General features: G+C 38.6%; 1 protein-coding gene across 2 annotated transcripts in view; it reads left to right on the plus strand.

Annotated features, from left to right (window-relative positions):
• The window catches only part of MANBA (mannosidase beta), a 123,369-nt gene that overhangs the window by 84,262 nt on the left and 25,730 nt on the right, over positions 1 to 13,377 (plus strand). For both annotated transcript variants that reach the window (XM_002745542.6, XM_054253117.2), the window contains exons 10-11: positions 300 to 386; positions 4,415 to 4,582. In XM_002745542.6, the coding sequence (XP_002745588.1) occupies positions 300 to 386; positions 4,415 to 4,582 (255 nt within the window). The remainder of the gene's footprint in view (positions 1 to 299; positions 387 to 4,414; positions 4,583 to 13,377) is intronic.

Below are 13,377 nucleotides of genomic sequence, written 5' to 3' on the forward strand. Positions count from 1 at the left end.
TCCCCTCCACACATTTTTTTCCTTTTTCAAATTCTTCCATCTTCCCTTTCTTTTATACCTGCCTAGGATTTTCTCTTCTTGGGTTTCTGTACACTTTTGTGCAGCTCTGGGAAGTCCTAATGTCTGTGATACGTTTCCTGGTTGCCTGTATGCATAATGGTCCCCCAGTGATTACACTCATCGGGCCAACTTGATTTTTCATTTGTGTGAAAGATAATGCCTAGAGCTCAGAATAAAGACTTTCTTCTGTGTAATAAAACTTATGGAAGTGTTACATTACCTTTTATTTGATTTGCTAGGTGTGGCAGGATTTTATGTTTGCCTGTGCCCTTTATCCAACTGATCAGGGCTTCCTGGATTCAGTGAGAGCAGAAGTTGCTTACCAGGTATGTTATTTCTCTTCCAAGAAGAAAGAAAACACATCATATGTTTTAATTTTGCCTTTTTAAAAATTTTGCTTCATTTTTGGTGTTTGTTATCTACTAAATCCCATGAAAAATTACACAGGTAATTGATAACCTAGGTGATTCTACCCAGTATCATGGCTTTACCATCATCTATTGGCTGATGACTTCGAGATTTATCCCCAGGTCTGATTTCTTTGCTGAATTCCTCTTTCTTACATCCAACTGCCTACCTGGTGCCTCTGCTTGGACATTTAACAGGCATCTGAAATGTAATATGTACAAACTAAACGTGTATTGCCTTCCCAAGTCTTGCTTTTCCTGAAGTTTTCACCTTAGCAAACAGCAATGCCACTGTTTGAATTGCTCAGGAGAAAATTTTAAATTGATAATTGATTCCTTGATTTATTTTGGATTCCACATATTGACATTTATATTTATATTCACAGATATATAAATGCAAGGAAGTGGTTATATGCTTTTTCTGTCCACTGAAAAGACCTAGAAATAATGCCTCACATTGTACTATTGAGTATTCTTATATTGAAATGATCTTTTCTGTTAAGAGAAAAGCTTCTTAGAGAAATGGCTGACTCTAGGTCTGGAACAGGAAGTGTATTAGGTGATCCTGGACTATCTTCTTTTTACAAATGGCAATGGTGTTCATATAATATTATCAACTGATAATTTTAGCTACAGAGCTGAGATTTATCAGCTGTGTGCTCAATATACTTATTTCTGCAGCAAGGTCTGTTTAGGGGATAATCATGCTTTGAAACAGATTGCATTATATTTCCTCTACCCTAAATATTAAGTGCGTGGCATGGGTTTCCATGTAGAATCAGAGTGGGATGCTTTACAGTACAAGAAAATTCTGAATCCTGATATACTCCCAAAATACAGTTTTGGAACCAACTTGTGAATGTATCGTATGTTAGTAAAATACTATTGAAACATTGGACTGGTTCATTAGCATCCATTAGAAGTGATCACTGCACCAGGAGATCGCCCCTACTTTGTAAAGAATTTGCAAGACTGTGCAGACTTAATGAGTTTTGATAATGCTCTGCGACATGTTAAAGAAGGAAACAAATCCATTTTCTTGGTAACCTCAGGTAAAGCTACAATGTGGATCATCATCGACTCTGATTTCAACTTCTCATGTCCAACTGTCTGCCAGATTTTTTGCAATGTTGATGTGCAAAGAACAAATATTTTGATATTTCTTCTTGAATGGTGAGCCTGCCACCTTAGTGAGGTCACTTTACCTCTTGAGCCTCGATTTCTGTATCTATAACTTGGTGTGATGTCACTCCTCATGAAACTGTTTCAAAGATTAAATAGGATAATATATGGAAGGCATGCAGTATAAAAGAAATAACAAATAATACCAGCTATCCCACTACCACCACTAACTCAGCATGTCTTTGTTTTCCTTTTTAGCAGGAAATATGATAATCATTGATACTTTCTCTTTTCTCACCTTCCACATCCAACTGGTTTTAAAGTTGAGACAATTTTTTGATGCCAGTGTTACTTGTATTTGTATTTACTTTCTCACCCCTATACTTACTACTCTAGCTCATATCCTATTTTTCTGTCTCCTCAATCATTGCATTTGTTTTCTGATTGGGCTCCCTAGTACTGGTCTCTTTCCATATATACATACTCAACAGAGCTGCCAAAGTCATCTTCCACTGACACATTTTAAGTCATACTACATTCCTGCTCAGAACCCTGGTCCTGGAATATCTCAACATACAGATAACAAGGAAGCTATCAAAGTTACATCAAAAGGATTTTGAGAGACTCTGAGCAGCCAAAAAGCGGACAATTTAAGACTCAATAAGGATAAGGGTGTCAATGAATTGAATCCATCAAGTGTGTTGAAATCTAGAGTTCATAATATAGTGTCTGCAGATGTATATTTTGTGAAAAACCATACAGAAATGCAAGGAAGCAATTTCTATAAGCTCAAGATAGTGGTTACTTTTGGAAGGAGGAAGGGGCTGTGATTAGGAAGAGGCACATGGAGGGCTTCCCGTGTGGTTGCCCTGGGTGGTGGCTACAAGGATGATTGCCTTATAATAATTCACCACATCATAATGTGTTTTCTGTAACTGTGTTTCATTTTAAAATAAAAGGTTTAAAAAGTACAATTGAATCCTTCCCTTGCCAGCAGCTCTCTTGAGGTAGCTTCTTGCCCTCTGGGTAAGTATAAGATCCGCTTATGCGGGACCCCGTCCTGCTGGTGTCCGCACTTGTTCAGGCACCATCTCCCTCTTGCTGTCTATGTCCTGGACCATCTTCTCCATCCCCTGCCCTTGTGGGCCACCTCCTTTGTTCTTCTTTGGCCCCTCTTACCTTGAGCATGGGAAAAACCTTTTTCTATCTGCTAGTGTAGATTAGGTCACTTTTCTTTTGCCTTTTGGGACACAAATCACACCTTGAATTACTTGTTCAAGGATTTGTCACCCCGCAAGATTGCCATCTCCCTGAGGCCTAGGACTCATTCCCCTCTGTGTCCCAATCTGTGGATTATTCACAAAGTGGATAGATGAATAGATGAATGAATAACTTTAAACATATTAATTATAGTTACACAGGTTGTAAACATTTCAATTTTATTTTTAGTTTTCTTTCCTATAAATAATTAAAATACAGCATCTATGTATCTTCAGTTCTTTGATGTATTATTAAAGATAATAAGAACCATTTTATGCAGAGTTTGTTAACATTTTAAAGTAAAGCTTACCATAAAACTCTAAGTCAGCTTGAAAGCTATGTGTAACACAGTGTCACTGAAGCTTTTTGTCCCTTCAGGATTTATATTTGTATTTTCATCAGTGGCATAAATATGTCAGTCACAGGTGGTAGCAGCTGTCCCTTTCCTGGGCATGTTCAAAGACATAAAAAGGAAATAGTGTTTATATGGCTGGCCGAGAAAAACACAAGATTTAATTTTTAAAAAAGGAAATATCTTTTTAATATACCTTCAGTGCATTTCTATTTCATGTATGTGGGTTTCTGAGCTTGAAAGGAGAACATCAGTGGGGGCTGTCAGTGTAATCATGCATTACAGTGAAAGTGAACCTATGCGGTAACTTTGCCAAAACATGCTCCAAAAGAATTTCTCTTGACCGTTGACTCACTCTGCCATTCTCAATGGAATTTAATTGCTCTATGTTGGAGCTCATGTCCCAGGGTGTTAGAAGAAGGGACATGTCTGAGTCTGTCCAGTGCAAACATAGCACAAGTGGATCCTTTTGCCTTTGTGCAGGTCCAGCCCAGCTGAGCTCAGTTTATGCAGGCCTCATGTGGCATGGTTTGCAGGGAGATTCTCTAATGTCCCTTGTATAATTAGATATGTTAGTTGATTTCTCAGGACATGACATTGATAGTTATTTCAGAAGACATCACTGATTGCCCTAATCGGTTTTCCTTTAGAGTATTCCATATTTGTCTTTAACTGCCAGCATACCTCTAGTACTCACTTGCTTTGTAGACCCTTCTCTAGTTTTCCTTCTGGTTTTCTGATACCAGTGGAGACTGCATAGGTACCCCTGTTCTCTTTAAGTGATAGTGATTGCTTTGCCTCATTTATTTCTTCACACAAAACTCCAACTTGCTCTTAGGAACCAGTCCCCAAAATATAATGTCTCCTGCCTTTTGTATTTCCTGGCAGTTTTTTTGTGGCAATCTACATAATGATGAATTTATTCATTCTCTTTTTCTTTCTCTTTCTAAAAAAGGGATTATATTGTCTTCAGTTTTTATACAGCAGAGGAGAGAAACCCTATGTATCAGTGTTTATAAAATCTAGTTAAGAAGAATCTCAAAGATTTCCCTAAATATATTCCTACAGCTAAGATGACTAGCCATTTTCAAATTAGTTTTTTGGCACATAAGAATTTGTGTGCAGAAATGCAAGGGCTCTAATTTTATAGGTAATTATAGCTCTGAGATTTTATGTTAACTTTTTGAAAATCATTTTATGTTTTAATTTTCAGATCAAGAGACTGAAATCTCATCCCTCTATCATCATATGGAGTGGCAATAATGAAAATGAGGCAGCGCTGATGATGAATTGGTATCATATAAATTTCACTGACCGGCCAACCTATATCAAGGACTATGTGACACTCTATGTGAAAAACATCAGAGAGCTTGTATTGGCAGTAAGTAATGATTTTTAATGCAGTAGAACTTAAGAATGTATCTTTAAAATGGATAAGTTTGAATATAGTTATAGTATGTTCTATGGCTCTTTTTAGGGCTGTCTTCAACAGTATCATTTATATACAGAGTATCACATTGTAGTGCAGCAACAGGTGAAAGGATTCATGTGCTGTGGACTTCTTGGAGGATTAACTTATCTGTGGGTCTCTCCACACATACACCAATGCAGTGCTTACAATGCTAGGTTGTCACATGCTCCTTAGAGTCCATCCATGGGTCCTGAAAAGTTTAGACTCTCTAGATTAGATGATTATTGATATGCCACTTCTACAATTCTATAATTGTAAATGTTTAAGTAGAATTGGGCATATATCACATATGAACATGCTGGTATGTGATTTAAGGGGCAAAGAGAGATGAGAGAGCTGGTCTCCAACCCCACTGTAGGGCCCTGGCTCTATAGTCGTTCTCTTTGCACCAGTATTTGTCTAATTGGCATACTATACAGGCCTATGTTAATATAAATTGGCCTTTTTGTGAGGAAAAAGCAGCATTTTTTAAAGTAATGCCTTAAAAAGTTTTAACTTAAAAAAAACCCCTATGTTTAACATGTGATTTAATAATCTGATTGTCCTTATGCTTTCGTATCTGTAATTAGATGTTTTAAATATCTGGGTATATCCAGAAGCAATTTGAAACGGGATCTATTTTTTAAAATAATATGTGATGTTAGCACCTAAATATGCCTAGTTGATGGCCCTATTCCTTTTATGAGAAGAAGCTTCACTGAGAATTCATGAAAAACACAGGTTCAAATTTATAGCTTACCTGACATACTAAGTCATGTGCCATGAAGACTTTTTCTATTTACAAAATGTGACGGTAAAAGTTTTAAATAGTGTTTACAGAATACTTATTTTATAATCTTTTTTCCCCCCAATATTGGTGTTATGTTTTTCATGTTTCATGGATTTATAGTTTCTGAGGATTTTCATTTTATATCATAGTAGTTAAGTACTTATGCTTTGAAATCCTGGCTGGGCCACTTCCTGTCTGTATAATCTTGGACAAGTTACTTAATCTGCATTTTCCCTTCAATAACATTAGGTTAAAAATATAAGGTGACTTTTAAGAGTTACTTGGACTAAGTGAGATGATGGATGGAAGATACATGACTTGGTCTGACACATAGTAACCGTTTTTTTTTTTTTTAAGTTAAAATGTTTCTTTGGGGGAGGGGACACCACATTTCTGCTTAATGAAAAGAAATATTTTTACAGTCCAGAGCTCTTTTATTTTTTAAACACCTGTATGCCGTGCATTCATAGGAAACAGGTTCCAGCAGCTCAGGCTCTTCCATGGGTCCTCACAGTGCACTTCTCTGGGTGAAGCCAGCTGGTGTTTCCATTGAACTCAGATTCCCTCCTCTTTGGCTTCTTTCTTTTTCTTTTCCTTCCTTTTCTTCTTGAGTTTTTGGGAGCTATCTTGGCTCTTAGAGTGCTTATTATGCTCAACACATTAATTCTCTTGGCAACAATCTTGCACTTAACTTGTTGTTTACAACAATGCCAACAGCATGCTGGGTAACACCGTAGACTCTTCTGGTTTTTCCCATGGTAACCTTTTTGAACCAGATGCATTCCCCTGATATCTACAGTATCACATTTCTTTCTTTCTTTTTTGAGATGGAGTCTTGGTCTCTCACCCAGGCTGGAGTGCAGTGGGGCCATCTTGGCTCACTGCAAACTCCACCTCCTGGGTTCAAGCGATTCTCCTGCCTGAGCCTCCTGAGTAGCTGGGACTACAGGTGCATGTCACCACACGCACCTAATTTTTTGTAGAGATGGGGTTTCACCATAGTAGTCAGGATGGTCTTGATTTCCCGACCTCATGATCTGCCCACCTTGGCCTCCCAAAGTGCTGGGATTACAGGTGTGAGCCACTGCACCCAGCTCAGCATCACCTTTCCTGTAGATTCACATCTGAAGGAACAACACCATATTTTCTAAAAGGCCAAGAGAACATATATCAGGTGCCTCTCCTCTTTCCTTTTGTGTGTCATCATTATGGTGAAATACTGGAAGATGGTGGTTCACAGTAACCTTTTATTATTTATTTATTTATTTATTTTTTTGAGAGAAGGAAAGAAAAAAAAAGGAGTGAAGAAGAGGAAGAAAGAGGAAGAAAAAGAGGGAGAGAGAACGGAAATGTTGCTTTATTCGAAAAAAATGGGTATTAATAATGGCCAATCAATATTTCATTTAAACCTATCAGTAGGTGTGATGTGGTATTGACAAGAATGTATATTTTGTGTATTTAAAGTGGAGAGCTCTATAAATATTTATTAAGTTTACTTGTTCTGGGTCTGAGTTTGAGTCCTGGATATCCTTATTAATTTTCCGTCTCGTTGAGTCTAAGTCTCTATGTATCTGGGTGTTAGGATCGTTAGCTCTTATTGTTGCATTCATCCTTTTACCACTATATCTTTGTTGCTTTAAAATCTATTTTATCAGATACGAGAATTGCAACTCCTGCTTTTTATTTATTTATTTTTGCTCTCCATTTGGTTGGTAAGTATTTCTCCATCCCTTTGTTTTGAGTCTTTGTGTATCCTTGCATGTGAAATGGGTCTGGATGTAGCATACCGTTGGGTTTTGGCTGTATCTTTTGATTGGGGTATTTAGTCAATTTAAATTTAGGATTACTGCCCTTTGATGTTAACTGGCTGTTTTATCCATTAGTTGATGTAAATTCTTCATTATGTTGATGCTCTTTACTTTTTGGTATATTTTTAGAAAGGCTAATACTGGTTGTTCCTGTCTATGTGTAATGCTTCTTTCAGAGCTTTTGTAAAGCAGGCCTGGTGGTACTGAAATCTCTGAGTACTTGCTTGTTTACAAAAGATTTTATTTTTCCTTCAGTTGTGAAGCTTAGTTTGGCTGGATATGAAATTCTGGGCTGAAAGTTCTGTTCTTTAAGGATGTTGAATATTGGCCCCCACTCTCTTCTGGCTTGTAGAGTTTCTGCTGAGAGATCTGCTGTAAGTCTGATAGGCTTCCCTTTGTGGGTAACCTGACCTTTTTCTCTAGCTGCCCTTAGTATTTTCTCCTTCGTTTCAACCCTGGTGAATCTAACGATTATGTGCCTTGGGGTTGCTCTTCTTGAGGAATATCTTTGTGGCATTCTCTGTATTACCTGGGGTTGAATATTGTCCCAATTTGCTAGGTTAGGAAAATTTTCCTGAATAATATCCTGAAGAATATTTTCCAGCTTGGATTCTTTCTCTCCGTCGCATTCAGGTACACCTATCAAACGTAAATTTGGTCTTTTCACATAGTCCCACATTTCTTGGAGACTTTGCTCATTCCTTTTTATCCTTTTTTCTCTAATCTTGTCTTCTCGTTTTATTTCATTAAGTTGGACATCGACCTCTGATATCCTTTCTTCTGCTTGAACAATTCGAGTGTTTAAACCGTCCATACTTCTCGGAGTTCCCGTATTGTATTCTTCAGTTCCATTAATTCACTTATATTCCTCTCTAAGTTGTCTATTCTCATTAGGATTTCATCAAACCTTTTTTCAAAGTTCTTAGTTTTTTTACATTGGGCTACAACATGTTCTTTTAACTGACAGAAGTTTCTTATTATCCATCTGAAGCCTGATTCTGTTTTTTTTTTTTTTTTTTTTGAGACAGAGTTTCGCTTTTGTTACCCAGGCTGGAGTGCAACGGCGCAATTTTGGCTCACCGCAACCTCCGCCTCCTGGGTTCAGGCAATTCTCCTGCCTCCGCCTCCTGAGTAGCTGGGATTACAGGCATGCGCCACCATGCCCAGCCAATTTTTTGTATTTTTAGTAGAGACGGGGTTTCACCATGTTGACCAGGATGGTCTCGATTTCTTGACCTTGTGATCCACCCGCCTTGGCCTCCCAAAGTGCTGGGATTACAGGCTTGAGCCACCGCGCCAGGCCCGTGAAGCCTGATTCTGTTAATGGGATGCACTTGTTCTCCATCAAGCCTTGTTCCCTTGTTGATGAGGAACTGTGATCCTCTTTAGAGGGAGAGGCATTCTCATTTTGAGTATTCTCAGCCTTTTTACACTGGTTTCTTCCCATCATTGTAAATTTATCCACCTGTCATCTTTGTAATTACCAACTTTCAAATTAGGTCTCTGAGTGGATGTCCAAGTTGTTAATTCCCAGGGCCAAAATATGAGCAATCCAGTGCGCCGGCCAAAACAGCGGCGTTAAGACTGATGGTGCTTTTCTGCCTGGGAATCTCCAGTCTGGCTTCCTTCTTGAGTCCGTAATAGGCGACTCTGCCTTCCCGGAGCTCCAAACGTTGGTCAGAAAGGGAACCAGTCCCGTTTACTTTGCACCAAGAGCTGCCGAGCTGAGGTGCCGGCAAAACCACTGCGCCGGCCACAAGAGTCGCTCTGGCCACCCGTGCGGCTCCTCCACAGGGAATCTTCTGCTCTGTGAGTGACAAAAATTTGTCTGAAAGTGTGGCGTCCTCTCCTTCTCTGTGCTTTCACTGGGAGCTGCAATCCTGAGATGTTAGCGATCAGCCATCTTGGATCATTCTCCCATAGTAACCTTTTAATCAAGACTAGCTGTCATCATCATCATCATCATCATCATCCTTGTTGGTATTGTTCAACAAGGTAGGTCTTCAGATACTTATACATTTTGATCATTAATTTTAACACTACATTCTTAAGCTTTAAAAAACTGGCTTCTTTGTGCCATTTCTTTGTCACCTCTGAAATGGAGATGTGCCTTTCTCTTTAGGGACTTATTTATCTTAAAAGGAGCTGTGAGTGATGACTGATGTTTACAAACTCTTTTGAAGATGAACAGTATTAAATGCTATATAATCACTGCTATTTTTAATTTCCAACATAAATCGATCCATCTACAAATTGGCTATAATGATTGGTTTCCTACTGCACATGCTTTCTTTTTGTGGCCTTTCTCTTGGATCACCTTATGGTATTAAGTGTTAAAGGTCATGGCTTACAAAGATGTCATCTGTAAGATTTGCAACAAATAATGACACATCAAGAATAAATGATTTATAAATGGAAGGAAATTATAGTGCATCATCAAAGCCAGAGATTTTTAGGTAGAGACTTGTTTGTAATTTTACTGCATGGCTTAGCTTACCAGATTTCTCAAGAATCTCAAGGAATGAAGGGACATCTGTCAAGCTTGATCAATCAAGGCCAATTGACGAGCCTTTTTTTCCAATGTTCTTCAAAGCCATTGTAGTAAAAATATTTTTTAAAATTTAATATCACGTATAATTTCATCATACTTTTTAATATTTTAAAATTCACCCAACATCTACTGAGTACCTATTAGCAGAGAAAAGCCTCATTCCCAATGCTACGGGGACACTTTTATTCTTGTGGAGCTTACACTCTGCTGTCAAACATGAAAAAAATTATCAGACCTTGAGCAGTGAAAAAAGTGCTATAAAAACAGTAGTTTCAAAATGCTGGGAACCCTATGTGGAAAAACCATTAATTTTAACTGAAAGAATCCAAAAAGGCTTTCAAGTAAAAGGTTATGTTCAATCCAGGCATTACACGTGAAGAATTTTGAGGCAAAACATTGTCTAGTAGTACCTTAGGTCATGAAAACAATGTAAATAAAGGTAAAAAGATGTGAACGTAGGTGGTATGTCTGATGAGTAGCAAGCAGTGCCTGGTGCGTAAGAGCTGGGGACTCCTGGATTACTGTGGGAGAGTGGAAGGTAGGAAAGACTGGAAGCAGATCATAGAGAGACCTGAAATCATATTATGGAGTTGAGCTTGTTCAGTAGACTGTGGAAAGCTGGTGGACATTTTGGGGGGGAGGAGGAACTTTATCTGACTCATGTTTATGGAAGATAACTTTACTAGGAAAGGTTAGGGAGATGAGAGGTTCTAGGCAAGGAAACTAGTTATAATGACTAAGAACTCTAAGTTACTAAGATGCCAGGCATCACTATGTTAATTATTATATTAATTAATATTATTATATATTAATATATTAAATTAAAGCTGGATGTGGTGGCTTACACCTGTAATCCCAGTGACTTGGGAGCTGAGGCAGGGGGAACATTTGAGGTCATGAGATTGAGATCAGCCTGGGTGATATAGGCAGACCCTGTTTCCAAAAAAATTCTTAAAATTATCTGGGCATAGTGGCTTGTGCCTGTAGTTAGCTCCTTGGGAGGCTGAGGCAGGATGATCATTTTGAGCCCAGGAGGTTGAGACTGCAGTGAGCTATGATCATGCTACTGCACTCCAGCCTGGCAATAGAGCAACCTTCTGTCTTTTGACAATTTGTATAATGGAATTAATTATATAGGTACTTTGTATAATTTATTTACTTAATTTTCAGTAGTTCCCTGGAGTGTAGGTAATATATTTATTTTACGGTCATAAGTCCTCAAGGTAATGGAGGTCTTAGGTAGTGGAGTCCAGTGGTATGGAATTGGAAATGAGGTGATGGAAAAAACTATCTGAATGTAGAGTTGCTACTACTCAGAGTGACTGAATGTGGGAGATAAGAGAGGGAGAAATTGAAGATGATGCCAATCTGGGTACCATTCAGCAAGAAAGGGAGCATAGTCAGATAAGTTTGGGATTAGTGAATAAGGAATTCTGCTTTAAAAGGTTGGATTTGCAATGTTGGTAACACCACACAGGTGGAAATGTGGAACTGTTATCAGGAATGTAAGTGTGTGATGACATGAGGTCAAGTATGCAGGTCTGGGCTAGGAGTAATCAGAACCTGTGTGTGAGGGGAAGGGGAAGCCATAGGACAGGGTATAGAACAAGGAGAAGCCAAAGAGAGAGAGGGAGAGTGTCCATCTGGGGATGGGGAGGGCAGCTGGAGAAGGGAGAATCAGGAAATTGGGGGAAACTGCAATGTGGAAGAATTGTGAACAAACAACCCAGGAATGGAGAGAGCTTCTGAAATAATAGGTGGTAAATAGGGTCATTTATTGCACACCAGAGAGGGAATAAGTGTGGAGAGAAAGAATTGCTTTATTCGGTAAGTAGAAGTTCATAGGTAATTTTTAAAAACACATTTCAGTGGCGTGAAATGATCAGGAATTGAATGTCAGGGGTTTAGGAATGAGAGGATGGCAAAGAAATCTTGTGGACTGCAAGGGATCAAGGGGGCTTTTTATTAGGATAAGGGGAGTCCTAAAGAAGCTAAGGGAAAAGGGCAGTAGAGAGAGATTAAGAAAAAAAGGAGTAGAAGATAGTTTGTTGGCTCTAGTACCAAAGCCAAATAGAAAGATGACCAGAACACAGAGTGGCTGGCAAAGGAAAGGGTTAAGAATTTCTTTTTAATGATAGAAGAGAAATAAGAAATGAAATATGGATGGATATACCAAGAAGAAGTGAAATCTAATGGTGAAAAGTTGAGAAAATTATTTTCTTTTCTTTCCTTTTTTTTTTTTTTTTGAGAAAATTATTTTCTGAGAGTCTATTCTCAGGGAAGCCTTACAGGCCGTCTGCAATAAGTTTTTACTTCCCAAAGAGCCTTGCACTTTTCCTTCAAAACATTCATCATACTTATAATTAGTTGTTCAGCATCTGGTTTTAGCATTAGATTGCAATCTACTCTTCGAAGAGGGTGACCATGGCTGTCTGCTGAACCTCCAGCACATAGAAAGAACTGCATGCCTGGCACACAAGAAATGCTCAAAAGAGGTTGAATGTAAAAGTACTTTACAGAGTCATAGATTCTCTTTGTCTCTCTCTGTCTCTCTTTCTCGCTGTCTTTCTCTGCAGTGCTGAAAAATGCCGGAGACACAATAGGCTTGACAAATACTTGCTAAATGAATGAATATTCTCAGTGAAATAGGAAGTAGTCTCATCTACTGGGATGATAATAACTACATTTTGAGTTCTCACAGTGTGCTAGGCACTCTGTTATGTACTTAGATGCTAGATGTTGTAACAAGTAACCACAGTATTTTAGTGGTTTATATAATAAAAGTTTATTTCTTACTCACTGACATCATGAAAGCACTGCTCCTGATTTCCAGGCAGCTCTTCTTTCAGAGAGGTAGACTTCTTATTTCAGCTGTACCATCTCTTGTTCCCTCACCTGCAAATGGGGGAAGAGGATGAGAATGAGGCTAGGTCCCACACAGGCTAGGAAGCCACTTTCTAGGGATGGCTCTGTATTACAGAAACAAGAGCATGAATTGGTGGACACTTAGCCATCACTTTCACATATGAGTTATTTACTATTTACAATACCTCTGTAAAGGAGGTCCTGTTATTACCCTCATTTTACAGATAAATCCACTAAGGCTTAGACCTGTCCAAAAATAATAAGGTTCAGATTTGTGATTTAAAGTCAAGTTCAGGTCCATCTGACTCAGTAGCTTCTGTTCTTATCTGCTAGACCTGTGGTTCTCAAGTGGTGGTGATTTTGCCCCCATGGAACATTTAGCAGTGCCTGTAGACATTTTTCAACATTGGTGGAGGGGTACTGACTTCTAGTGGGTAGAGGCCAGGGATGCTACTAAATATTCTACAATGCATAAGACACCTTATCCTCCAACCACAAGCTGATCCCAACAAAAACGTATCCAGATTAAAATGTCAGTAGTGCCAAGGTCAAGAAACTCTGGACTAAACTGTACACCACCCATGATGGATGAGAGTGGAGGCAAAATGTGATTGAAAAGATTAAGAACAGCTGCTGTGAGGGATGAGCTAAGTGTTACTTATGAAAAGATATAAAGGATTGGCAAAGAACAGAGAGGTGCTGGTGGTTGTTG

The sequence above is a fragment of the Callithrix jacchus genome, chromosome 3 (assembly GCF_049354715.1).
Source record: "Callithrix jacchus isolate 240 chromosome 3, calJac240_pri, whole genome shotgun sequence".
Taxonomy (NCBI): domain Eukaryota; kingdom Metazoa; phylum Chordata; class Mammalia; order Primates; family Cebidae; genus Callithrix; species Callithrix jacchus.